General features: G+C 48.7%; 3 protein-coding genes across 3 annotated transcripts in view; 1 reads left to right on the top strand and 2 right to left on the bottom strand.

Annotated features, from left to right (window-relative positions):
- Positions 1–884: 884 nt before the first annotated feature.
- Positions 885–9861, bottom strand: NME3 (NME/NM23 nucleoside diphosphate kinase 3). The gene is made up of 5 exons (XM_044980744.1): positions 9813–9861; positions 6352–6482; positions 4858–4959; positions 4407–4519; positions 885–1002 (listed from the first exon to the last, which is right to left on the bottom strand). Exons 1-5 carry the CDS (start codon positions 9856–9858, stop codon positions 885–887), a joined length of 510 nt encoding a protein of 169 aa, XP_044836679.1. The 5' UTR covers positions 9859–9861.
- Positions 9862–19509: 9648 nt separating this feature from the next.
- On the bottom strand, positions 19510–23414 carry MRPS34 (mitochondrial ribosomal protein S34). The gene is made up of 3 exons (XM_044981226.1): positions 22873–23414; positions 22113–22155; positions 19510–20929 (listed from the first exon to the last, which is right to left on the bottom strand). Exons 1-3 carry the CDS (start codon positions 23188–23190, stop codon positions 20646–20648), a joined length of 645 nt encoding a protein of 214 aa, XP_044837161.1. The 5' UTR covers positions 23191–23414; the 3' UTR covers positions 19510–20645.
- Positions 23415–25783: 2369 nt separating this feature from the next.
- Positions 25784–27889, top strand: part of EME2 (essential meiotic structure-specific endonuclease subunit 2) — a 36543-nt gene continuing 34437 nt past the window's right edge. The window contains 3 exon segments of the mRNA XM_044979892.1: positions 25784–25843; positions 26810–27046; positions 27049–27343. Of these exon segments, the coding sequence (XP_044835827.1) occupies positions 25784–25843; positions 26810–27046; positions 27049–27343 (592 nt within the window).

Below are 27889 nucleotides of genomic sequence, written 5' to 3'. Positions count from 1 at the left end.
TCCAGTTCTGGTGCCATAACTCATGAAGGATGTTGGAAAACTGGAAAGGGTTTGGAAGAGTTCAACAAGACAGATTTGAAGGCTTGAAAACCCACCTTACAGTGAAAGACTGAAGAAGCACAATCTATTTCACTTATGAAGAGGCAACTTGATCACCACCACTAAGCACCTGCCCAGAGATACTTCTGATAGTAGAGCAGTCTTATCTCACAGGCATAACAAGATCCAGTGTAGGTACACAATTTGAGACTGGAAATAAGATACACATTTTTAACAGGAAGAGTAATTAACCATTGGAACAATGGTCTTTAAATCAAGATTGGATATGCTCCATCTTAACCAGAAATTATGGGCTTGATGCAAGAATCACTGGGTGAGGTTTCCATGTTATGCAGAAGGTCAGACAAGATCATCCAATGGGTCCCTTCTAATCAAAATCTTCAAATTGCTCAACTTCTTGTGATGTCATCATATCAATAGTTCTCCAATCACCGGAGAGTATTCAATAGTAGACAGGACCTAAAATTCTAATGTAATTTTCAGGTCTTTTCTATACATTATAAAGATGCCAAAGGCACAAGCCCATTTTTCTTTCCTTTGCAGGTCACCTTGAACCCCTTGGGATTTTAGGATGCTGCAGAGCAGCGACAGAACCAGACCAGCAGCACCAAGTAGCTACTATCCCAGAGAGCTGTGATTTAGTCAGTTACCCGTGCACAATAGACTTCCCACTACCCCTCCACTCACCTCTAGATAGAAACACCCTATGAAAAAACCACACTATGACAGAGTCCAGTGTGACTCCAGAGAAGGAGAAATGAAAATGGATGGGTTTGTACTGTGCCTGTGTGTCAGCAAGATACCTTTGCCCCAGACCATTCTGATTACTCATAGATCCAGTGCTCAGTGCTCTCCGCCCAACAGGTCAGCTTGTCTGTGTGGAACCAGAGCGAAATCTCCCGCCGGGCACTCTCGATCGAGTCGCTGCCATGAATCACATTCCTGTGGGGAAGGAGAATGGGTACTCTCCAAAGTCAGACACAACAGGGAACTAGAGCCGGAAGTAATTTCATCTTGGCTAAAATAATAAAGTTTGCTGAACAAGTGCCATCTTGTTGCATTCCTACCTGAACAATCCTCATGTTCCCTCCCATTCCTCAGAGCCCTACCCCAGAGCCACACATCTTCTGGCTGTGGGCAGGGCATGCCAGTTATTCTGTGGCATGTGGGAGCTGCCAGTTCCCACCAGTCCCCTCTCCTAGATCATGTCACCAAAGCAACAACAGTGCCTACAGCTAACCCATCTTCTGATTTTCTTAGAGTGCTCCATTTTTTTTATACAGTATAATCTCTTATAATCTACAGTAACAGCTGCTGCTCTGGCTTCATGAAGGGCTGAAAGTGCCTTTTTTATATGTAGTGCTGCTTGTTTTTACATTAGAAATTCAAGTCTTCTGATCCCTGTTTTTCCCCTGGAAGACTCTATGGAGAGCTGGTAAGTTTGACATCAGATGCCAAGGAAATGAAACCTACATAAGGAGGGATGTGAGCTTCATTTAGGAGTTGGCTACACTGAGAATTAGCCCTGATTTCAGCCAATTGGTGTAGCTTCATTGATAGAAATCCCTAGTGTAGCCAGAGCCTCAGACTATTCAGGACTCTTGCTTGTCTTTTAACACCTAACTAACTCATATGCCTGAATAAGGGCTAGGAGAACAGCTCATCTATTACACTGAGCACTACCACCACTTCAGTTAATGGCTGGGAGTGCTCCCCACCATGGCTCTGCGGGCTTCAAGAAGCTATGGCTTGACATTGCTGATCGTTATATGGTAAAAGCCAAGCAGAACACCCCTCACTTTTTTGTTTTAATAGAAGAAAGCATAAAGCAGCAAGAAAGAGCATAAACTCTGCTCTTCTCTACGGCTCATCCTGAGACCAAAGAGGCAGTTTAAGCATAGTGCTCTTCATGGCCAAATGTACTATGCAAACTGTTATGCCACAGGAGATGGGCATGGTCTAAGCACAGGACTGAGAGCCAGATACTCCCAACATCTAATCCTGGCTCTGACACAGATTCCCTTTGTGGCCTTGGGCAGGTCCATGCACTCTCCCTGCCTCAGTGTCCCCACATGTAAAAAGGAGATTATCCTTCTCTCCCTCAGTAGGGTGTTGTGAGGATCAGTTGAGTGCCCATACAGCATACTGAAGATAAAAATTGCTATGGAAGTGTGAAGTGGTATATGATGGGGCAGATCCCTGTCTCTGTCAAGAAGGGGTTAAAGAGCTCCCTGGGGGACAATCAGCCCCACCCCAATGCACCAAACCAGTGAGGCTTGTCAAGCCTGGAGAGAGGAAGGGTCCCTGTTCAGCTTGGGTGGCACTCAGAAAGAAGGGCTGGAACTCAGAGCTCCCCAGGATGAGGAAGCAGAAGTTGCTGCCCAGGCCCTCTTCTCTTTTTGCCTTCAGAAGGCTCTGGACTCTGTCTTTTGTGAGATGTGGCAGCATCCTGACTTTTTTATTTTATAGAATCACAGAATATCAGGGTTGGAAGGGACCTCAGGAGGTCACTTAGTCCAACCCCCTGCTCAAAGCAGGACCTAAACCCCAACTAAATCATCCCAGCCAGGGCTTTGTCAAGCCTGACCTTAAAAACCTCCAAGGAAGGAGATTCCACCACCTCCCTAGGTAACCCATTCCAGTGCTTCACCACCTTCCTACTGAAAAAGTTTTTCCTAATATCCAACCTAAACCTCCTCCACTGCAATTTGAGACCATTACGCCTTGTTCTATCATCTGGTACCACTGAGAATAGTCTAGATCCATCCTCTTTGGAACCCCCTTTCAGGTAGTTGAAAGCAACTATCAAATCCCCTCTCATTCTTCTCTTCTGCAGACTAAACAATCCCAGTTCCCTCACCCTCTCCTCATAAGCCATGTGCTCCAGCCCCCCTAATCATTTTTGTTGCCCTCTGCTGGACTCTTTTCAATTTTTCCACATCCTTCTTGTAGTGTGGGGCCCAAAACTGGACACAGTACTCAAGATGAGGCCTCACCAATGCTGAATAGAGGGGAATGATCATGTCCCTCAGTCTGCTAGCAATACTCCTACTTATACAGCCCAAAATGCCATTAGCCTCTTGGCAACAATGGCACACTGTTGATTCATATCCAGCTTCTCATCCACTGTAACCCCTAGATCCACTGCTGCCTAGCCACTCAGTCCCCAGTCTGTAGCAGTGCATGGGATTCTTCCGCCCTAAGTGCAGGACTCTGCACTTGTCCTTGTTGAACCTCATCAGATTTCTTTTGGCCCAATCCTCTAATTTGTCTAGGACCCTCTGCATCCTATCCCTACCCTCCAACGTATCTACCACTCCTCCCAGTTTAGTGTCATCTGCAAACTTGCTGAGGGTGCAATCCATGCCATCCTCCAGATCATTAATGAAGATATTGAACAAAACCGGTCCCAGGACCGACCTTTGGGGCACTCTGCTTGATACTGGCTGCCAACTAGACATGGAGCCATTGATCACCACCCATTGAGCCCAACAATCTAGCCAGCTTTCTATCCACCTTATAGTCCATTCATCCAACCCATACTTTTTTAACTTGCTGACAAGAATACTGTGGGAGATCATATCAAAAGCTTTGCTAAAGTCAAGGAATAACACGTCCACTGCTTTCCTCTCATCCACAGAGCCAGTTATCTCGTCATAGAAAGCAATTAGGTTAGTGAGGCATGACTTGCCCTTGGTGAATCCATGCTGACTGTTCCTGATCACTTTCCTCTCCTCCAAGTGCTTCAAAATTGATTCCTTGAGGACCTGCTCCATGATTTTTCCAAGGACTGAGGTGAGGCTACTTTATGCAGCCTCCCAACCACTCTACTCCTAAACAGCACAGTCAGAGGACTGGACTCTGGGATGACCCCACAGCAATGTTGTGGTCCAGGGAGGGACCGCTGAGATGAGTGGTGCCTACCCTCTCCTCAAGGGGGCACCAGAAAGTAATGGCTACAACATGGTGTTATTAGTTTTGGCCCCAAACAAGGAGATCTCAGGTTTAACTCCAAACTCACCATACCATTAGGGTAAAAATCCCTAAAATGCTGCACAAATGTGGCTACTTTACACAAGATGGAGAACCCCACCCTGCCACAGACCATCTGGGCTTTGTTCTCTTGCTGCCTAGGTTGGGAGCCAGGCAGAATAAGGTGTGCTCATCGCTCACAAGTGATCCTTTGACAGGAGCACTGAGAGCTGACTTCAAAGGCACTCCCCCATCTTCCCCCTCAGTCAGTGGGAGAGTAACTGGGACATGGAGCAGAACGCAGAAGGAGCCTCCTCCCATTTGCAACAGGGACACAGAGAATTCCCCAGCAAAAACAAACCCAAGGCTCTCACTTGCTGACTTCAATGCAGAAGTCCCCTCGGATGGTTCCGGGTCTGGAATCGGCAGGGTTAGTTTCTCCAATCATTGTACGAGCCATCTTTACCACATCCAGCCCCTGCCAGACCTATAAGACAGCACAGCAAGAGTCAGCTTCTGCAGCTTGCTGAGCAGCAAGACGAAATCCTGCTCTAAGCACCCTCTAGCTAACTCCACCACCTCGTATGAGTACGCCTGGAGGTAAGTCAGGGCAGAATCTGCCTGAAGAAAGCCTACGATTATCTGTTTGAATAAAATAAAGATATGCACAGGTTTCACTTTTACATGCAACAATGTAACACTTCAGCCAGAGGATCTGGCAGAAGGGTATGAAGGGAAGATGGAATGGCCTCAAGTTCAATGCTAATTGCACTTACATTTGATATCGGGTTCAAGGCATGAAAGGGGCCCCTGGCCAGTACTCACCATGGCTGCAATAGGACCCGATCTCATGTACTCCACCAGGTGGCTGTAGAAGGGGCGATCACAGAGGGCTATATAATGCTCCTTCAGCAAGTCTTCCGAGGCCTGGGCACAAACACAGCACATGAGCTAGTTTGCTTTTATAGGATGGGACTGTCCTAAAATGGCTTATAATGGCTGTTCTGGTGGCCAGAAGAGTCTACTTTGGAAGTGGCGTTTAGGGACCCTTCTCTGCTCTGAGGGCTGGATTCCTGAATTCTGCAGTGCAGCTGGGAAGAGGAAATCAAGCTCATCAGGAAGGAACAACTGCCAGGTGAAACTGGATCAGTGTTCATTCCTCATCTGGGGAATCCCATTTTCTTCCTTCAGATCAGTTCTCACTCACTTTCTGTGTATTGCCTCACAGGATCTTTCGGGATTAAGGTAATCAACAAGGGCAGAATTCGGGCTCTGTTCAGAACAGGCTATTTGCAATGCAGCCCTTTAGATAACAGCAAGTGTCTATTACACGCACGATTTAAAAATAAGTTTCCATTCCATTTTCATAGGTCCATAACAAATGCTGCAAAACAGAGTTACAATGGAACAGCCTATACGACAGTCCATTGCATAAGACAGAGAGGGGTAGGGTGCTCCAAAAAAAAAAAAGAAAGACAGTAAATTCTCAAAGGTGACTAAATGATTTTGGATCTCAAGTGCTTCAAGTTGCTTTTGGAAATGAGACTTAGGAGCTCAATTCCCATTGACTGTCAATGAGATTTAGGTGCCTAAATCACTTTTGAAAATAAGACTAAAGTGTTTTGGAAAACTTGACCCTGAATGGTGGTGGCCAGAAAAAGATCCAAATTAAATCCCCCTATCTGGGCTACCTGCATGGAGACAGAACTAGGGAGCTTTCCTTTCGTTTCCTGTCTCCATCTAGTGGTAGGAGGATATATCACTACGTTGAGCTCCCATGGGTGGGATGCTAGAGAAATGACCTCAGCCAGCCCCATGGGATCGGGCACCAGGGGTCCAGGGCAGCCGCGCAGCACGGGTCCGGGGTCCAGGGCAGCCGGCCCACCCCACAGGGTCCGGGGCTGTCAGCCCGCCCTCCGAGCTCTGGGGTGGGCAGCCAGCCGGCCGCACACAGCAGGGGTCAGAGGCAGGCGGCTGCTGCCCTGCCACCTGGCCCCTGTAGCCCAGGTAACACACTGTGGGTCGCATATGCAGCTCACAATATGTAATAAATTGAGAACCACTGCCTTAGGCAAGTAACTTTCCCTCTCTGTGCCTCAATTTCCTCATATGTAAAATGGGGATCATGATACTGACCTATGCAACGTGTTTTGAGATTTACTGATAAAAAATGCTATATAAAAACTAGGTATTATTTACAAAGCACCATCAGGAAGCAGGTCCCTGCTGCAAAGGTCTAAAGCCCCAAGACAGAGCATACACAGAGGCATGACCTTTAAAAGGTGCCAGGACAGCCCTTGCTCTGCCAGCTCCTCTCACCTGCATGAGTTTCATCCCCACCAATTTGAAGCCCTTCTTTTCAAAGTGCCTGATGATCTCTCCTATGAGATGTCGCTGCACCCCATCTGGCTTGATGGCTAGGAAGGTGCGCTCATTTACTCCAGTGCAAGCTGAAAGCAGATGAGGAGGAGGAGGAACACTTAGGACTAGAGCAAACCTCAGCATGCGTTCAGGGTCAGAGGGGTCACTACAACCAGGATCAAGGAATTAAAAAATAAAACCAGAGATAAGGGAAAAGGCAGATGCTGCTAAGGTAGGGACTCAAATAGAAATGGGGCATAGCTTACCATCAGTTTGGATTGTAAAACTGGTTTCATATATGGCAAAGGTTGGAGAAGACAAAAGTCTGAGGTTTGCAGACAGCCCCTTTCCCACTGTGAGATAGAGACAGTCCAATATTGGAACAAGACAGGAGCGCTCTGGGGGTTAGTGGCACACATACAGTAGGGACTCTGGAAGTTAGAGCAATGGAGAGAACCTCTTTTCCCATGGCAAAGACAGGGAACTCTGGGAAGAAGTTGTTTCCAACCATGTAATTCTTTGAAAGGGGTAGCAGGCAGTCTGGCAGGTAGGGGGGTGGAGCAGAGGGATGGAGAGGACATCCTCCTGAGGTGGACTAGAAAGCCTTGGTGGCTACAGAGAGCAATATCCAACCGCAGACTTGCATTAGATTTTAGCTCCTTTGCTCCTAGAGAATCTGGGTCCACTTGTCCTGATACCCAGCAGTGAGCTTTCCTGCTCCAGTTCAAATCCTTCTTGGACTGAACACAAAGAAGATGAAGAGTCAGCAGCTGTTACATTTATCACCATTTATTGCATCCTAATCAAGTCCCACATATTTTAATAAATCCACTCCCCTTAATTAAACAAACAAAAATAAAAGCCACTGAATGCATGGCCTTTCTAATTCAAGAAATCCACCATCACAGACAGACTTGCTCTGGGTTTCAAAATCTGGACAAAACATTATTCTATGTAATCTGAGTGAGCATGTAACAAGTCTGGGAATATTCCAACCCTAATATTGCCTTTGATTTTGAAATCAAGCTACCGTAGACCTCCTCAAGCAATCTGAATGTGAATCTAAACCAAAAGGCTTGTGAAAATAATCAGGGGACCTGACTGAATGATTTAAACCACTCTAGAGAGCTGATTTCACCTATTTGGCTGTCCAATGGTCTACATTGGTTTGTTAGACTGGAGATATGTTTTCTTTTACAACCCTTTAAGTACCGTATTTTTCCGTGTATAAGACTATACTTTTTTCTAAAATCCTTAGACTAAAAATTGAGGGTAGTCTTATACACGGAAGTAAGCCCCCTGTTCCCTGCCTTCTGACCCCCCCAACCCCTATCCACCCCCCCACCCCTGAACTCCCCTGCCCTCTCTCCAACACCTCCTCCCTGCCCTCTTACCGCGCTGCCTGCACATGGCTGGATCCGGTGAAGCGGGACCGGGGAAGCGGGGCCGGGCGGCCGTGGACGGGGACCCGGAGCCGGGCAGCCAAAGAAGCGGGGCCGGGTAAGCGGGGACGGGCGGCCAGGGAAGCGGGACCGGCGAAGCGGGGCCGGGCGGGCGGCTGGCGAAGCGGGGCCGGGGAAGCGGGGCCGGGCGGGCGGCCGGCGAAGCGGGACCGGGGAAGCGGGGCCGGGCGGGCGGCCGGCGAAGCGGGACCGGGTAAGCGGGGCCGGGCGGGCGGCGGGTGAAGCGTGGACGGGGAAGCGGGGACGGGCAGGCGGCCGGCGAAGCGGGACCGGGTAAGCGGGGAGCCGGGCGGGGGGACGGGGAAGCGGGGAGCCGGGCGGCCGGCGAAGCGGGGAGCCGGGCGGCCGGCGACGCGGTGGGTCGGGGACGCGGGGAGCCGGGTGGCTGGGGAGCGGGGCGGCCGGGGATGCGGGGAGCCGGGCGGCTAGGGACGCGAGGCTGGGGAGCCGGGGAGCGGGCGGCTGGGGACACAGTGGGTCAGGGATGCAGGGAGCCGGGGGCGGGGGGCCAGCGGCTGGGGACGCAGGGCTGGGCGGCCGGTGAGCGGGCGGCTGGGGACGCGGGGAGCTGGGCGGCTGGGGCCGGGGACGCGGGGAGCCGGGCGGCCGGGGACGCGGGGCCAGGGCAGGAGTCGCGCGGCCGGGGAGGGATGCGGCAGGAGCCGGGCAGGGCCGCCGCCGGAGACCAGCCGGGGCGCATGGCCCTCCTCGGCCCCTCTACCCCTACCTCGGCGTTCTCTTCCTGTGCCTGAGCGGCAAAGTCCGGGGTGGGGGGGGAACAGCTGAAGCGCGGCTGGAGCGGCAAAGAAAACAAAACAAAACAAAAAACCTGAATTTGGGGTTAGAAAAGTTGGGGGCGTCTTATACATGGGGGCGTCTTATACACGGAAAAATATGGTATGTGGAAAACAAACTAGGGAAGGCAGTCAGGGATATTCTTTTACACAGAACATGCAAGCTAAGCTTGCAGAGCATGGATCAGGGGTGGCGAAAGCATGGCTCATGAGCCACATGCAGTTCTTTTACGTTAAAGTGCGTCTCACTGAGCACCCCACATTTCCCCACCTTTTCCACCTACCAGATGGCAGGGGGAAGAGCTCAGGACCTCTGACTTGCAGTGGGATGGTACCCAATGGGGTGGGGAGGGGAGTCTCAGGGCTTCAGCCCCACAGGGCACACTGGCCGGGCCTCATGGCTTCAGCAGAAGCAGGGCTAAAGCCCTGAGCCCCAGCAGGTGCCTCCCATGGAGCTGAAGCCCAGATCCCCGTCAGGCTCTTGTACTTTTGAAGATTGTTGTATGCAGCTAGGAGGATCAGTACGTTTAGCTACCCCTGTCATAGATCACAGAGGCAGGCACTGTGTGAGCTCAGAGTTAGAGAAAGGAGTCAAGAGGGACAGACTGTATTTCCAGACTTGCTAAGCGATGACTATGGGACCTTGGGAGACTCCCTTCCCTTCTCCGTACCTCAGTTTCCCCACTTGTAAAATAAACGCCCATGGGGCCTTTTTGTTCCCTCCCTGAGCCTGATTACATGCTTTATTCAGAGTGAACCAGCTGCAATGAAATTCACTGCCACAAAGCAGGGTCGGGTACCACTCTGCTTTCAGTAGTGTCTCATCAGCTGAGCAGGCACCTGGCCCCAAATAGCCACCTCTGTGCCAAGCCCCCCGCCCGTCCCGCTCCGTGGGAGTAAGTGGGGGCAGAGCTGTGAAAGTGGAAGGAGCTGAGTCGGATGAGGCAGAGAGGTATCAGTGCCCCCCGTCTGTGTCCTCTCCCTGCCTGAGGGGGCATCCTCTGGACAACCCTCCTCCCCCTGCTGGTGAAGGACATCCCTGACCCCCGCCCCCTTCCCCTTGCCTACTGGGGGGAAAACCCCGAACTGCCACCCTTCTCCTCCTCCCGCCCCGGGAGGGGGCTCCCCCGGACAGCTCCCCACCCCGGGAGGGGGCACTCACTGCTCTGGAAGATGTTGGCGAATAGGGTAAGCACCAAGCAGATCATGGTGGCAGCCAGTGGCAGGAGGGGGCGCGCGCTGACAGGGCTGGGGCCGGGCGCGTGGGCGGTACCGCCTGGGCAAGGAATGAGGATGCACACGCTGCTCCTAGGGTCCGGGGGTTGGCTTCTTCCCGCGCGCTCTGCGTGCTCGCGCCTCGCCCATTCCCCCCAACCAGAGCGGATTCTGGGGCGGCGCCCCGCCGCCAGGGCCGTGCCAAACCCCATAGGGTTGAGGCGGTGTTCTTGTGTTTTTTGAGCACTACCTTCTCTCCGCCCCCCAGCACTGTGCCAAACAAAGCCCAAGAGCAAACCCAGTTTATTGTACACTACACTCCTGTTGGTGGCACCAGGCATGGCCCAGTGTTAACAGAGGGGTGGAAAATGACAGTGCCAATGAAGGCTCCCTGTATTAGGCCTCTGCTTGTTCGAACCGCTTCCATGTTTAGACTTTAATTAACTCCACAGGCTAGATGGAAAGAATGGAATGTGTGGCAACTAGTTATCAGTACCAGGAGGCAATTATACAGCCTGCTTGCACCTGGCTAAAGGGAGTGAAACAGAATGACCGGTCAAGAAAAGTTACTAACGAGATAATATGTCTTTTGCCAAGTATGATCTAACCTGTTTAGAGTAATTGCTACGTTATAATGTGCTTGCTGTATGGGAACTAGAAGGGAGGGAAGAAGAGGGGGGGGAAGGGGGAGCTGGGCATTGGGGGTAATAGACATGCTTAGCTAAAATCATGTATAAAGACAGAGAGCTGCTTGTATGGTGTGTGCTTGATCTGAGACGTGTGTCTCCAAGCATCCTGCGCTTTGAGATCTCAAATAAACCTTTTTTTGCTTCTCCACCCTGGTGTGTCTAATTGGAGCGAGGCACTCCGGGCAACGAACCACTGTTGCTGTCGCCTCAGGCCTTTTGTGCCGGCAACAGTTTTGGCGTCCCTGGGTGGGCTTGAGGCTAAATTTAGCCTTGCCCGGACCCCTCCTGGAGGTCGACGGATTGCGACAACGACCGATGCTCAGCGCGCACCGGTGACTTCATCGGGGGCCTCGGCGGAGACGCGGTGTGGTCGACCCCGGAGGGCACTACGGTGCAACGCGCTCAGATAGTGGAGAAGCAGCTACAGGCAACGGTGGGGAACCGGTCTCGTGGATAAGGTAGGAACAGTCCAGTGCTGTTAACCTTTTGTTTGCCTGTTAAGACCTGGGGACGCCCAGTGTCTTCCCATAGGTATGGGGCAGGGACAGAGTACAGGCAGGGTACGGTGTACACCCATTCTGATGAATTGGAAAGTGTTTGAAAAAGATCCATTGACTAAAAGTAAACTGAAAAGATTCTGTACAGTAGACTGGCCTCAGTACCAGCTAGAGGGCCAGGAAAGGTGGCCACCGGAGGGATCACTTAATTACAACACGATCCTTCAATTAGCTTTGTTTTGTCAGCGAATGAATAAGTGGAATGAATTTATGTATGCACAGTTGTTTATGTTGTTGAGAGATAAGTCAGATCTGTTGCAAGAGTGTAATCTGACTCCGACAGGCTCGGCAGTCACTGTTGTTAGTTCCCCGAACCTCTCCCCGGTTGTAATGGCAGAGTCAGTGTCCCCTTCGGCTCCTACACCCCCACCGTATAAAGACCAGGTGCCTCAGGTTTCAGAGATTGCTCCTTCAGTGGGACTTTATCCGTTGATTACTGAGACTGTGGTGGCTCGCCCGGGAGCGGAGGGGCGCCGGGCCACTACTATGCTAGTTTACTCACATGTGCCTTTTAACCCAGTGGACCTAGCAGCCTTTAAGGCACAGGCAGGGGAATTCTCCACGAATCCCAGCAAGTTTATTTCGGTTTTTGAGGGATGTTTTGCCAGTCACAAGCCTGACTGGGATGACTGTAATATCCTTATGAGGACCCTGTTGTCTGAAGTGGAGAGGAATCAGGTTATAGCTAAGGCAAGAGAAGAAGCACAACTAAGGCATGATCGGGATCCAGCTAATATTGCCACTCCTGCCAATATGGTCCCCCTAGCAGATCCTGGGTGGAATCCTAATGATCCTAATGGTCAGACCCGCCTCACTGTGTACAAGGAGCTGCTCTTGCTCGGACTCGGACGCTCAGCTGTTCGCCATAACAATTGGGCCAAGCCTTATGAGCTCATACAGGAGCCTAAGGAAAGTCCGGTCGCTTTTCTGCAGCGCATCCGGGATACCATTCGGCAAAACACTAACGCAGACCCTGATAATGCAGCAACTGAGGCAATTATAAAAGGTATCTTTACCAGCCGTGCTGCCCCTGACATTAAAAGGAAATTGCAGAAAAAGGAGGATTTGATGGGCATGTCTGTGGCACAGATTTTGGAAACTGCAAACAGGGCTTACAGCCTTAGAGAGGGAGAGAAGGAAAAGAGGCAAGTGAAGATGATGGTTGCAGCAGTACAGGCTGGTAACAAAAGAAAGTTTCAGGAAGGAGGTGGAAGGGGCCGGGGAATGAGAGGCCGTGGACGTGGGCGCCCTGGCTCACAGAAAAGGCGTTTGGGTCGCAATCAGTGTGCCATATGCCGGAAGGAGGGACACTGGAAAAATGAGTGCCCCGAGAGGGAAGATACCCCTATGATGGCAGCAGAGAATCAAGACTAGGGGTGTCAGGGGAGACGGACTATCCTGCCCCCGGAACCCCGAGTAAAAATGCGGGTGGGAAATTCTGAAATAGACTTTTTAGTAGACTCTGGAGCAGCTCGAACCGCTGTAAATCAACCCCTCCAGCTGCCCGTGGCAGATTCCCTCACTGTGGTCGGCGCTACAGGAAAAGGAATCAAATGTCCAGTGTATGCCCCAGCAGAATGTGCTTTGGGAGACAGAATTCTCTCCCACAAGCTGGTTTACCTCCCCGACTGCCCAACGCCTCTAATGGGACGGGATCTGCTTTGTCGCTTAGGTGCCACCCTGCACTTCACCCAGGATGAAATCACTCTCACCCTGCCCCCAGAGAATGCCTGGATAATGACTCTTGCAGTTGAGCCCTCAGCCATGCAAGCCCCAGAGTGGAGCCAGTGGGAGGACCAGGTTTTTCCTCTAGTATGGGCATCAGGGATCCCAGGAAAGGCAGCACATCACACCCCCATTAAGGTTCAGCTCCTGCCAGGAAAAGGTCCGGTGCGGATCAAGCAGTATCCGATAAAGAGGGAGGCCAGAGAAGGGCTGCAGGAAACTATAAATCAGTTTCTGAAGTACGGGGTACTGCGAGAATGCCAGTCAGCCTGGAACACCCCCATCCTGCCTGTTCGAAAGCTCAATGGCACCTATCAGCTGGTCCAAAACCTGAGGGCAGTTAATGAACGGGTTAAGACTCTGCACCCCCTTGTTCCAAACCCATATACACTGTTGGCATCTATAGGAGGGCAGTACACCCACTTTTCGGTCCTAGACCTGAAAGATGCTTTCTTCACAATTCCGGTTGACACACAATCTCAGGAGATTTTCTCCTTCGAGTGGGAAGACATAAAAAGGGTTAAGAAACAACTCTGCTGGACTGTGTTAGCACAGGGATTTAAGAACTCCCCTACGCTTTTCGGCCAGGCTCTGGCCAAAGACCTGGAGGAGTGGAATACTCCGGACGGGATTCTCCTCCTGCAATATGTTGACGACCTGTTAATAGGGGCGGTGGGATTAACCCCTTGCCTCCACGCCACTGTGAGCCTCCTGAACTTTGTTGGTCTCCGAGGATACCGGGTAGCTCGGAGCAAGGCTCAAATTGCCCTCTCAGAAGTACAGTACTTAGGATTTCACATAAGACAGGGGGAGAGACAGCTTTCAAATGAGAGGAAGGAAGCAATCTGTCAAATTCCTGTCCCAAGCAATCGTAAACAGCTCAGGGCTTTTCTGGGCATGGCAGGCTTTTGCAGAATATGGATCCCAGAGTTCGGACTGTGGGCTAAGCCCTTGTATGAATGTGTTAAGGGAATGGATCACGACCCCTTTCACTGGTCCTCAGAAGCTGACAAGGCATTTAAAGTATTAAAGAGAAAGCTAATGGAAGCTCCAGCACTCGGTCTTCCAGACATCTTTAAGCCGTTTCAACTGTATGTGCATGAAAGAAAGGGAGTGGCTCTAGGGGTGCTTACTCAATTATTAGGCACTTAAAAACGTCCTGTGGCATATTTCTCTAAACAACTGGATCAAGTTGCCAAGGGGTGGCCAGCTTGCTTGCGAGCTGTCGCGGCAACTGCCCTAGTGCTTGGTGAAGCAGAGAAACTGACTTTGGGGGGGACTGTGCAGGTGTATACCCCTCATATGGTTCAAGCCCTGCTGGACACTAAGGGTGGTCTCTGGCTCACGCAGGCTCGGGTAGCTCGGTACCAGGCTAAACTCCTAGAAAATCCTGAAGTTACCCTGCAGACCTGCCCCTCCCTCAACCCAGCCACTATGTTGCTAGAAACAAAGGAGCAGGAACATGACTGTTTAGAAATCATAGATGCCCAGTACTCCAGCCGTCCAGACTTAAAAGATCAGCCACTCCCCAATGCAGAGTATGAGTGGTACACTGACGGCAGCAGCTTTGTTACAGACGGGCAAAGGAAGGCTGGCTATGCTGTTGTAACTCTCCACGAAACTGTGGAAGCGGAAAGTTTGCCTGCCGGAACATCAGCCCAGCTGGCTGAATTGGTAGCTTTAACCCGTGCACTCGAACTGTCAAAAGGAAAAAGAGTTAACATTTTTACTGATTCCAGATATGCCTTTGGAGTGCTACATGCTCATGCAGGTCTCTGGAAGCAAAGAGGAATGCTTACAGCTCAGGGGTCCCCGGTCAAGCATGGAACACACTTCACATCGCAAGTCATTCAGGGGATTTCGGATGTTCTACAAATCACCTGGAAGCTCCACACTCCATGGCGACCACAGGCCAGTGGAGTAGTGGAACATACTAATCAGACACTCAAGCGGCATCTCTCAAAGGTCTGCCAAGAGGCTTCTCTTCGGTGGCCTGATGCCTTACCCCTTGTTTTGCTCCGAGTTCGTGCTCTCCCAAAGGGCAGATTAGGGCTTAGTCCCTTCGAGATTATGTTTGGGAGGGCATGGCCTATGAATGGTACACCGGTTCTGGTAGGGGAGTGGGAGGTAGGCTGCGGTTTCTTATCTCAGTACATGTGCTCTCTGTCTGCTGTTCTCTGTTCTCTCCACAGGTATACCAAAGATTTGCAGCCTCTCCCGCTGGATGCCCCTGTCCACTCCCTGCAGCCTGGTGACTCCGTTCTCGTTCGTACCTGGAAGGACGAGCCTCTCCAAGAGAAGTGGAAGGGACCTCACACCGTCCTGCTGATCACCCACACAGCAGCAAAGGTCGAGGGATACAAGAACTGGATCCACTACTCCCGTCTGAAAGCAGTGCCAGCTCCTGAACGGTGGACTGTCCAACCTGCGGAGAAGACTGCCAACGACGATCTGGGACTTAAGCTGTTATTCAGGCGACAGTAAGGCCTGCTGGGAATGCCCTGTGACCCCTTTGGACAGTTACAGCGCACTCCCCGTGAACACTCTGAGCGTTGGCTGTGTTTATTTTTACAGGGCCAGCCTAACCTGTGGGCTTGGTCCCTTTTGTTTTTAATCTGCTTGTTATTAGTAGTAGTAATTTTGTGGGTATTTGGGGAATTGTAATTGTTAGGCCTTAGAATTACTTGCCCAGTATGTATCCAGGCCTAGGGTTTGCCACAATGTTACTCTTTGCTATGGGAACACTCCTCTCGTTAACTCCCGTTTCTCCCCAGGCACATGCGGGATGGAGGGGAATCCCTAAAAAATTAGAGTCAAATACGTATGAGAACCTGAAAATTTGCTTTGCCCAAGAGTTTAATCTCTCTAACTGCTCCTCCGTAAACTTTGTACCCCCCGTGCCCCGAAGGTCCCTATGTACCCTCTCATTGACAGCCCCAGCTCCATAGAACTCAATTACGTTTTGTCCACAGTATATGAGAACACTCAGCCAAAGGTTTGTTGAGTATTCTCAAAGGAGGGAATTGTTGGTGGCACCAGGCATGGCCCAGTGTTAACAGAGGGGTGGAAAATGACAGTGCCAATGAAGGCTCCCTGTATTAGGCCTCTGCTTGTTCGAACCGCTTCCATGTTTAGACTTTAATTAACTCCACAGGCTAGATGGAAAGAATGGAATGTGTGGCAACTAGTTATCAGTACCAGGAGGCAATTATACAGCCTGCTTGCATCTGGCTAAAGGGAGTGAAACAGAATGACCGGTCAAGAAAAGTTACTAACGAGATAATATGTCTTTTGCCAAGTATGATCTAACCTGTTTAGAGTAATTGCTACGTTATAATGTGCTTGCTGTATGGGAACTAGAAGGGAGGGAAGAAGGGGGGGGGAAGGGGGAGCTGGGCATTGGGGGTAATAGACATGCTTAGCTAAAATCATGTATAAAGACAGAGAGCTGCTTGTATGGTGTGTGCTTGATCTGAGACGTGTGTCTCCAAGCATCCTGCGCTTTGAGATCTCAAATAAACCTTTTTTTGCTTCTCCACCCTGGTGTGTCTAATTGGAGCGAGGCACTCCGGGCAACGAACCACTGTTGCTGTCGCCTCAGGCCTTTTGTGCCGGCAACACTCCCTTTATTCCACTGTCAGCCCAGATCTTAGAAGGCCAGGTCTGTTAAACGCTCCTGCCACCAGGCCACCGCTAGGGCTGCCAATTTTCTAATAGCACAAATCCGAACACCATGCCCCGCCCCTTCCCTGAGGCCCCACTCCCTCCCAAGGTCCCCCACCCTCACTCACTTTCACTGGGCAGGGGGTTGGGGTGTGGGAGGGGGTGTGGGCTCGGGTGGGGCCAGAAATGCAGAGTTCAGGGTGCAGGAGGGGGTTTCAGGCTGGGGCAGGGAGTTGGGGTGTGGGAAGGGGTGCAGGGTTTGGGGTGGGGCCAGGGATGAGTGGTTTGGGGTGTAGGAGGGGGCACCAGGCTGGGGGTTGGGATGTGGGGGGGCTCAGTGCTGGGGCAGGGGGTTGCGGTGTGGGCTCAGGGCTGGGGTGCACACTCTGGGAGTGAGTTAGTGCAGGAGGGGGTTCCAACCTGGGGCAGGGGTTGGAGTGTGGGAGGGAGTGAGGGCACTGGCTGGGGGGGGCTCTGGGGTGGGGCCAGGAATGAAGGATTTGGGGTGCTGGAGGGGGCTCAAGGCTGAGGCAGGGGGTTGGGATGTAAGAGGGGGTGCAGGCTGGGGGATTGGGATGCAGACTCTGGGAGGGAGTTAGGCTGTGGGAGGGGGTTTTGACCTGGGGTGGGGGTATGGGTTCCGGCCCGGCGGCACTTACCTTAGGATGCTTTTAGGTGGCAGCGCAGTGGGGCTAAGACAGACTCCCTGAAGCAGCCACCATGTCTGACCCCTAGGTGGATGGGCCAGGGGGCTCTGTGCACTGCCCAGGCCCACAGCTTCCCTGATCACCCCTCTGCCTAGGGGTCGCAGGGACATGCCAACCGCTTTGAGCTGCACAGAGCCAGGGCAGGCAGGGAGTCTGCCTTAGCCGTGCTGACTGGACTTTTAATGGCCCAGACAGCAGTGCTGACTGGAGCCGCCAGGGTCTCTTTTCAACCAGGCGTTCTGGTTGAAAACCGGACACCTGGCAACCCTAGCCACTGTCCACTATAGCACCAGTTGCTTGCTGTCACCTTTAAAGCTCACATTTGCAACCCCATTTCTCTAGTGCATGCATCCCGGAAAGGGTCAGTGCATCTAAAACACCTTCTTACTTCAGAACACTTGGGTGCTCTGCAAGCTTTGCCACTGGTTAAAACACAAGAAAAATGTGTCAAAGATTTACCCCCTCCTTCCATGTGATAGCCACCAATTAAAACACTGCTATTTCCAAATGGGTGCATCTTGGTGGAGAGCCAGGGTCAAGTCTCAGGGTCTCCTCTACTGGATTGGGAGCATGGCAAGGGCAGTATTGCTCATGCCAGGGGTGGGAAAGGGGAAAGAATAACTCTCAAAATATAAGTATCCTGTGACACCCTGGCACCACAATATTCACCACTGTCATGTAATTAGAATATGTTTTGTACGAAGTATGCCTTGTGAGGTATCATTGTAAAAGTCTTGATCTGCTAGACATTAATATCTCATTGGATTGTATGTGCTATCATTATATGTGAAGTTATTAAGTTTGGCTATATACGTGTTACTGAAACATGTTCTGAGGTTGAAATCACCCACAAGCAGCCTTTCAGGTACAACAGTAAAAAGGCTTATTGGGGAAATGCACACAAGCACAAGGATTACCCCAGGAACTGTGTACAATAGAAACCTTTCAAAGATAGCATTACACAATGGGAACTGTTTGATTCAGGTCACAGCAAAAGAGCTTGCTGGAGTAAGTGGGAAGTAAATATAAAGGGTGGAGGGGGGAGAATGCCATCATGGGGGGCTCACTCTCCCTACACCACACCTGGAAACACCTTAGGAAAAAAAACTTAACTGTGGGAAATGATGGTCCCAGGCTAGACTATAACAATGTTTAAAAAGGGACTGGATAAATTCATGGTGGCTAAGTCCATAAATGGCATTAGCCAGAATGGGTAAGAATGGTGTCCCTAGCCTCTGTTCGTCAGAGGATGGAGATGGATGGCAGGAGAGAGATTACTTGATCATTGCCTGTTAGATTCACTCCCTCTGGGGCACCTGGCATTGGCCACTGTCGGTAGACAGATACTGGGCTAGATGGACCTTTGGTCTGACCCGGTACGGCCTTTCTTATGTTCTTATGTAAGGATTTCTAACCTGTGTATGAAAAATTGGAAAACCCAAGCTGCAGAGCCAACGCAACTTGTGCCTTAAGAATCTTCCAGCCTGTTTATCACTCAGGGTGATTAGTATGTTAAGCTCAGTTGGCTGTTTTGTTTACTAGGTCGGGGTAGGCAACCTATGGCACGCGTGAGCTGATTTTCAGTGGCACTCATACTGCCTGGGTCCTAGCCACTGGTCCAGAGGGCTCTGCATTTTAATTTAATTTTAAATGAAGCTTCTTAAAACATTTTAAAAACCTTATTTACTTTACACACAACAATAGTTTAGTTATATATTATAGACTTACAGAAAGAGACCTTCTACAAACGTTAAAATGTATTACTGGCACATGAAACCTTAAATTGGAGTGAATAAATGAAGACTCAGCACACCACTTCTGAAAAGTTGCCGACCCCTGTACTAGGTAATCTGCTTTGATATGTTTGCTATAATTTATAATCTATCCTTTTGTAGTTAATACACTTATGTTTAAATCCAAACCAGTGTGTGTTCAACTAAGGTGTCTGGGGAAAATCACAGCTTGGTTACCACAAGTGTGCATGGTCCTCTTCACATTGAGGGAGAGGTGGACCAGTTGTTAAACCCATTTACTGGCCAGATTTAACCAGGGCAGGACAGTACTGCTGTAGGGTCCCAGGCTGGAACTCTGGTGGTTAGACAGCCTGCGTGTAACTGCAGCTGGGTGTGTCCCTACCTGTACAAATGCTAGTGAAAGCACAGGCTGGGGGGCTTTGCAGCTTGTTACAGCAGTACAGGGAAGGAGCCCAGGCAGGTGGGTCAGGGGGCTCAGTGGTACCTGAGTTCCAGGTGGCACCCTGGGGGGAGCCCATCACATACCCCTTTTTGGAGTGAAGAGAAATGTTACCTACATTTCTTTATTGTATCACCAATACCACATAAGATCACATAAAAAGATTGTAAAAATCTAATATATTTATCATCATTTATGTTATTGGTTTAAATGTATCCACTTTGCTCTTCTTGACTGGTTTCTAGCAAGTTTTATGGCTGAAGTCTGATGGCCTAGCATGCTGCAAACACTGCAGGGGGAGGGTCTAAGAGTAGTTTTGTTCTCATACGTGACTCCAAAAATAGGCTTGGGGCATTCCATGTTTATTGTCTCTGTGACTTCCATGGGAAAGTGTTCCCATTGAAGCAAATGGTAGCTTGCCACTGACTTCAAAAGGAGTCGAAACTTTTACTCAGTTTACAAGAAAAAAAGATGGATTCTTCTTCACCACTGCCAACTTGACAAACAATGTGGGATCGGAAAGTCAAGGTGCGTTCTTTCTATTCTGCCCATTAACTTCACAATCCTGGCTGAAGTGAGTGGTATTTATAGGCTTGGTTTGGGTGCAGTTGAGGTGATGCCTCTATGTGTCAAGGCAAAGGATTCTAAAATTGGAATTTAATTAACACTTCTGCTGATGGTCCACAAGACAGACTAGAATCCAACTGATGTCCTTGCAACTGTGCTAGAGGGATAATAGAAGTAAAAAAGAAATAAACATGTATTTACTGAAGTCATTAGATGAGTAGCAAGGTCTATAGATAAAGAAGGTGCCATTTTTAAAGTCATTCTTCTGACCATTATTGTGCTTTAAATTAATTGTGGGGCTAAACTATGACAGCGTCCTTTCAAAAAGAGTCTCATTTGTGGTCTTCCTGCACAGAAGGATGGTAGCTGTCATTGGGACCTGGACACCAGGAGACATACATCAGGAGAAAAGGCAGGGACTCAGAAGGGAGGAACTTCTGCAAACAAAAGATCACTAAAAATCCTGAGTGTGTCTACATCTTTCTGAATATATATGAGAAAGTCGCACACCTGCATGTGCACAGTACTGAGAGGCCAAGGTATTAAACTTCAGTATATTGAACTAGAAGTGGGCATGTGGCTTATGGTCCTATTCTTCATTAAGGAGATTGCATGAGCTGTCAACACACAGAGTATTAGAGAGTGTTTCAGAAGCTCCATCACACTCAGCTCTTGACCTTCACACTGGTGTCCCCTTAGCTTTTTTCTGATTTTGAAAGTAGTCCTTTGTGAAGGAGATGATTTTCTCCAGATCAATCAGTGGTTCCTCTGGGTTAAGTTTTCCTTCCTTCTGCCTTTGCGCAAGGATCATGGCTCGGAGCAGAGGGGGGTACGGCACACACTGAATGGTTTCCACTGACACTGGAGTAAATTTCTTGAAGGCCTCCTCTTCATGTTTGGGCACCATCCTCCAGTCATGATACATGACCTTGTCAATCTCTTTCACTTCATTATACGTCTTGCCTAAGGAAAGATGATGATGATTAGGTAAACAATGCTATGAACAACAAACTCCATATTGGTGACTATGCCAGTGCAGTGTCTCCAGTGCTTCAGCTGGGCATAGCACTGGATATTTTATGGTAGTTACACTACACTACACACTCCCACTACAGATTGTATAGCAGATAACACAGGCAATTGACTGACAGAACATCTGGATTGTAGTCCTGACTTTGCTGTTGACCACTTCTGTTAGCTTGAGCAAAACATTTCACCTCTCTCTGATTTAGTTTCCATATCTATAAAATAAAGAAGCAGCAAAGAATCCTGTGGCACCTTATAGACTAACAGACGTTTTGCAGCATGAGCTTTCGTGGGTGAATACCCACTTCTTCTTCACTGCTTGCATCCGAAGAAGTGGGTATTCACCCACGAAAGCTCATGCTGCAAAACATCTGTTAGTCTATAAGGTGCCACAGGATTCTTTGCTGCTTCTACAGAACCAGACTAACACGGCTACCCCTCTGATACTATAAAATAAAGATAATTCTTTCCTGCTTTACAGAGATGTTGGGAAGTTGAATTCATTAATGTTTATAAAACACTTTGAGATCCTTGAATTAAAGATACTAGAAGTGTAAAATTTTATTAAATAAATTATAAACCTCATACATGGTGTAAAATAGCTTTCAGAACACGGGGAATTTCCCATTTGTCTCAATGAAAGTACTGATTCTGAACCCTAATGATGGCAACTTAAATGACAACATTGCTATTTCATTATTGATTTTAACAGGAACATTCAGCTAGCGTGTTTATCCACTGTTTTTAGCTATTACAGAAATTAGAGATGGAAGAGACCCAATTTGTCATAGACTCCATTTCTTTGCCAACACAAATTGTTCACTGTGGTATAGTCTCCAGGGATTTCTTCAAGCTAGTTTTAAATGACAAAAGTAATTGGACTTCTATCATTTTCCTTGTGAAATTTATTCCACTGTGGACTAGATCGAACTGTTAGGAAATTTTCCTTTTCTTAATTTCATCCTATTAGTCAGATGAGTGGAAAGAGAGCTACCAGTGGAGGAGGACTGCTGAGTGGCAAGAAAGCCACCATCTTTTTCCTCCCATGTCAGTCCCTGTCCCTATCCATTAACTTTTTTCTCTAATCCTGTTTGAGAGACATACACCAAGCTCTATTTACCTCTGAATGTCAGGTATCCCCAGGCTTTCCCATGATCCAAAGTCTGCAAAGAAAACAAACAAAAATTTGCTCTGATCAATTAAAGAACCATTTCCATTCACGAAAAGGACAAACTCATTTTATAGTCTTATTACTCATGATCTACAAAAAGTGAGTCCTACACCTGGGCCCTGAATAACTGCTAATCGTGGCCACTACTATCCTTCTAGAATGCTAAGCAAATGCCATTAGACAATCCCTGCAATGAATTTTGTGATGAAGAATGCTGCATAATGTGTCTCAATACTATATACTGCCTGCTATCAGCCCTGTAATGACTCCATACAACTACATGTGCCACCATTAAGGTCCTGATCCTTATGTTCATGCATAATCTGTAGTACAAATACTAATCAGTGTTCTGAACTCTGATGCATAGTGGCTCAGACTGATATCCTTGTTTCTACAGTGCTCAGGTTCCCTCCCTCAGGCTTTCCTAAATTGTAGATTTTCATTACATGGTGCCTCCTCTGAATCCATGACCTGAGGCACACATGAGGAGAGGAGATTTAAGTGTTTTAATATGGAGCTCTGATATAAGAGAGGCTGTGAATACTGTAGAGATAGTTTAATAGGGTTGCAGAATGGTGATTTGGGAGCCAGCTTTCAAGAGGGCAGGTCTCGCTGGAAGTCCTCATTTCCACCGGCCTTGTCTCTATCTATGGTGCTTGTTACCATAGTATCTGAGTGCCTTCAAACCCCAACAGTCAAGCGCTCTCACCTCAGCTATGTAGTCCACCCTGACCTTGGTAACGACCCAGTAGCAGGGCTCGTCATACTGCCAGAGCCAACTCTTGCGGGTGACCATGCGGCCGATGCCAAAGAGCCGCAGCTGGCAGAGCAGCGTGAAGAGGCGGTTCTCGTTCCTCACATCCTCCCAGGCCAGCACAGGTAGGCGTTTGTTCGTGAAGGGTCGGATCATGGTCTCGTAGTCCAGGGCGAAGCGCTGGGAGTCTCGGGGACGGTTCTTCAGTGCCCGGTACTCACGGATCTTCTTGGCCATGGCGGCGATTGGGCGGTGCAGCTTCTTACGAGCCATGGCAATGGCAGCTCACGGGTCAGCCGGGCAGGCTCAGAACAGAGAGATGCTGATGCTACTGCTCCCCGCGACTCCTCTTCCCTTTCTCTTCTTCCTCCTCCCTCTTCTTCCTTTCCTCCCCTCGGGCACCAAGCTCCCCAGCCCAGGATACTTCCCAACGCACGAGCCCTCTCCCGCGTCTCTGCCGCCCTAGGGCGGTGCATCATCCTAACCCGGTCGGCCGGAACTTCCCGTAGCAATGGAAACGCGCCAGCCGTCAGCTCCCCCGGAAGCAATCGGCTAGTCAGCGAGGGGTGCGCTCGCTGGACTGGGGCAGAGCTTGCCTGCTGTACGGAGCGGAACGTTCCTGCTGCACGGGGGCAGCGGGGGACTAGTTAGAGCAGCGCGCCCGAGTGGGGAAGCGCGGTCCGGAAAGGGGTCTCTCTTGGGGGCTGGTGGGCTTCCCCATGGGGATGTATGTCAGGTCGAAGGGCTCTGTGTATATCGGTGACATGATGGATCCCCTTCACCACCACCACCACCCGGCTGCCCGAGGACTCTGGGAGGAGCTGCCGAGCAGTGGGCTGAGGCTCCACCCCGAGCTTGAGTTTTCGGGACTTCCAGTCTCCTTGCGGTCACTGCCCCCGAGGCTCTGCGTAGCCCTGCGCGTCTCAGAGCAGACGCGGCTCAGATGTGCCCCAGATCTGTATTTGGCTGTTGTTGGCAGCACTTAAGGCTTTTTCAGTCGTAATTCTAGTGTCTAAAAATGATCTTTCCCTTGAATATTGTAATGTGAATTAAGCACTTGTGACAGGGTGCCTAATGCCAGGCCTGGACGCTGAAGCAGTATTGTCCGTGATTTTGTTGCAGTTTCACAATATTTTGTGTTTTTCTTAAAGCTCTAGAACCTGGGGTTCTGGAATAATCTCAGCTTCCCCTTTATTTAAAAAAGAAATGTCTTGCCATTGTGATTACAGATAAAAACTTTAAAACATGATCTGAGTGTGTTCTATATGATCAAAAACCACAAAGAAAAGGTGTCACCATCCCTAGCATATACAAAAGTTTTTTCCAAAAATTAATTATGTGGTACATCTTCAAAGGGTTTACCATTAGTATTAATTTCTTTGTCTTGACCCATAGGTGGAGTTAGCAAAAGACACAAGATTAACAGCTAATTTAATGCATCTGATGAAGTGGGTATTCTCCCACGAAAGCTCATGCTCCAATACGTCTGTTAGTCTATAAGGTGCCACAGGACTCTTTGCTGCTTTTACAGCTAATTTATGACAGACAGACTCTGTTCACATAGTTTGGCTTGTTCAATGTCTATTGCATTTCCCAATCCTTTTGCGTACCACGATGAGTGTTCAGATACAGATTCTCCTGCCTCTTTGGAGTAGGCTCTCAATTCAGACATGTTTGAGGTTTTGACAAGGAAAGGGTGCACTGCAACCATGCCTGCCCCTCGGCCCCTTCCTCTGGAATCTCTGTGTTGGGCCCCACCCCCTTATGAAGCTTCCCAAATGCAAAGTTTTACCTCCCCCTGCCTTGAAGAGATAGTGTTATCTATTACAAGCATAGAAGAACAACACCTTCTGTCTGGACTTCCCTCTCTGGGCTCCCCTCTGAGGCAGACACTCCTGTGTTCCCCAAAAGGGAATGTGACCCTGACCTAGTTGTGGGCTCACAGCTACCAGCTATGACAGACCCTTCACTGGCCAGCAAAATCCCCCCACCCTCCTTTCATAGAATTGGAAGGGACCTCAGAAGATTATCTAGTCAACCCCCTGCTCAAAGCAGGACCAATCCCCAAATGGCCCCCTCAAGGATTGAACTCACAACCCTGGGTTTAGCAGGCTAATGCTCAAACCACTGAGCTATCCCTCCCCCTTTCACTCAGGTTGGGCTTGCTTCCAGCTACAGAGTCCTTGGGGTCTGTTCCCACCACAGCAGTCACCAGGACCCCAACTTCCACCTCCAGGATACATGTCTCCGTGCACCTCTTCCACTCCATAACAGCCAGTTCATGCTTCTAGGTCTCTGGGCTTTAATTTCTTTGTCTTTTAAGTCCAGGGTTTGCTGGTGGGCAGCCTTTTCTTTTTCCAGGGCAGCTTTTTGTGCTTCAATTTGAGCCTGTTTCTGTGCCTCAAGTTCTTTGTCTTTTAAGTCCAGGGCTTGTTGGCTCTCTTTTTCCTTCTTAGCAATTTGCAACCTGTGCAGTTCTAGCTTCTGTTCCTATTTCCAGAACAAAGTAAGTCACCAAGCAAAATAAAGCAAAAATACGCAAGTCTAACCCTAATACATTAAGAAACTGTTTACAGGTAAAATTTCATCCTCAGAGATGTTCCAATAAGCTTCTTTCACAAACTAGACTCCTTCCTAGTCTGGGCCCAATCCTTCCCCCCCCCCAGTACAGTCCTTGTTAGTTCCAGCAGCCATCTTAGGGGTTTTCTCATGACTGGCAGCTCCCTTTGTTCTTTTCCACCCTCTTTTATAGCTTAGGCACAAGGCGGGAATCTTTTGTCTCTCTGGGTCCCCACCTTTCCTTCTAAATGGAAAAACACCAGGTTCAAGATGGATTCCAGTATCCGGTGGCACATTCACATGTCCTATGAGACCCCAGCCTCCATTCTTCCTGGGCTGGCTCACACAAACACAAGAAGGCTTGCAAGTAAACAGAGCCATTTGCAACCAATTGTCCTAGTCAATGATTCTAAACCACCATCAATGGCCCACACTTTGTATAATTAGGACCTCAGAGTTATACTTTATATTTCTAGCTTCAGATACAAGAATGATACATGCCTACAAATAGGAGGAATATATTCAGTAGGTATAACCTTTGTTATGATACCTTACAAGAGACCTTTTTCATAAAACATATTACAGTTACCTCATATTCACACTTATAAGCATATTTCCAAAAAACATTATGGAGTGCAACGTCACAAAAGGAACCCATTTTTTTATTATTTTTTTTAAATCATTTGTAAGCAGTCTTGATTTTTTTTTTTAGGCCTGATTCATAATTTTTGAATGTGTGGAGTTGGCAATACTTCTGAAATATTGTAGCCACTTGGACAATGGCAGAGCAAGCTCCCTCCCACACTGTCCTGTGCCTCAACTGACTTGGATAGCCCACCAATAGGAGTAAGAGGGGAATTCAGTCTGTGGCCCATTCAGTCCTTAGCCTCTCTGCTGATATTTCCAGCAAGGGAAATAATTAGTACTAATTAGGTGCTTTGGGATGTTGGTGCCTGTCCTCCAGGAGTAGGATTGAGACCAGATTATTCTCATAGACTAGTTGTTGTTTGAGTCTTAGTTGGTGAATTTCAGTCAGAGCTGACCTGCTGTGGATTTGAATGAGTGGTAGATTCAAAGTGAAAGGCTCCATATCCTATCACTGAGCTGCTTGTTTGTTGTAAGCTAGGATTTACTTCCTATGAGAGGAATTTAGGTTTTTAATTAATCCTTTTTTCTTAATTTTTAATTAAAACTAACCTAAGCAAAACAAAATGTATCACTTAGATAAATGCTTTAAAAATAAATAAGTTTAGTGCATTCATATATTAGAAATTGGTATATTGGAATATTGAGTGCTTCTGCATTTTCTAAGCAAACATTGTTAGTCTTTTAGGTAATTAGAAATGCTGAAGAGAAAAATAAAACCATGGAGGAAAATTCAAAGAATCAATCCAATGGCAAAATCAACAGAGTTATCAAAAGAGCTGCTGCCTGGGAAATTTCAGATTCTGATGCAGACAGTGATGTTGAATCACATCAAACCAGAACTGTTATCCTGATGCACCCAGCTGCTGATACACTGGATCATGGCATTTGTAATCATGCTGCACAATAAAAGATGAAAAACATGTGAGTGTCAGTGTCAGGGAGCCTAAAGAGCTACTTTTGCGAACCTCTCTTCAGCAAGTAACTACATCCTCTCCAAGCCCAAATAAAAGGAGGAGAAGGAGAACTCCAGAGAAAATAGAGGCAGGTCAGGCAAGAGCAGAACCAAGAAAACTCAAAAGGGAAATCAAGAAGACAGAAAAAGAGAGGAGAAAAGCACAGGAGGCACTAGAAAAACAGAGACAAAGGGAAGCTGCTGATACCTTGAAACTGCATCAGCCAGACCAGTGTCTGAAGTACACGACTGTCTGCATAGACCTAGGTAGGCAATCTCTGAACTAGCTTTGATTTTTCTCCTGGCATTCATTCTAGGGATCTCACTGTGCTAATACCATCCTCTACTATGAAGGTGGAGATTAATTTCTCTCATGGTTAAACTAGGTGACCAGGGCTTCCAAGTTCTATTCCCAGGTCTTCCATTAACTTGTTGGACGACCTTAAGTAAGTCACTTATGGGCACATTTGTCAATGTTAGCTACTGATTTTGGTTGCCCTCATTTTGGGGTGTCCAACTTGAGACACCATTTCAAGGTGATGAGTAAAGCCAGCTCCTGCTGGAGTGATGGGTGCTAAGTACTTGTAACAGTCACATCCAAAGTGCCTTTAGATGGGCACCCAAAATCAGTGGCCACTTGTGAAAAACGAAGCTTTAACTTCTCTCTGCCTTAATTTCTCAATAAGTAAAATGGGGATAATAATGCTTCCCTACATCAAGACAGGCTGCAAGGGTTAATTAATGTTTGTAAAGCACTTTGAGATTGTCAACTGGAAGCCACTGTAAAAGGGTAAAATGTTAGATTATTATAAT

Source organism: Mauremys mutica, chromosome 11 (genome assembly GCF_020497125.1).
Source record: "Mauremys mutica isolate MM-2020 ecotype Southern chromosome 11, ASM2049712v1, whole genome shotgun sequence".
In the NCBI taxonomy this organism is placed as follows: Eukaryota; Metazoa; Chordata; order Testudines; family Geoemydidae; genus Mauremys; species Mauremys mutica.
The sequence above is the reverse complement of the archived record's forward strand: the minus strand, read 5'-3'. Positions and strand labels throughout refer to the sequence as shown.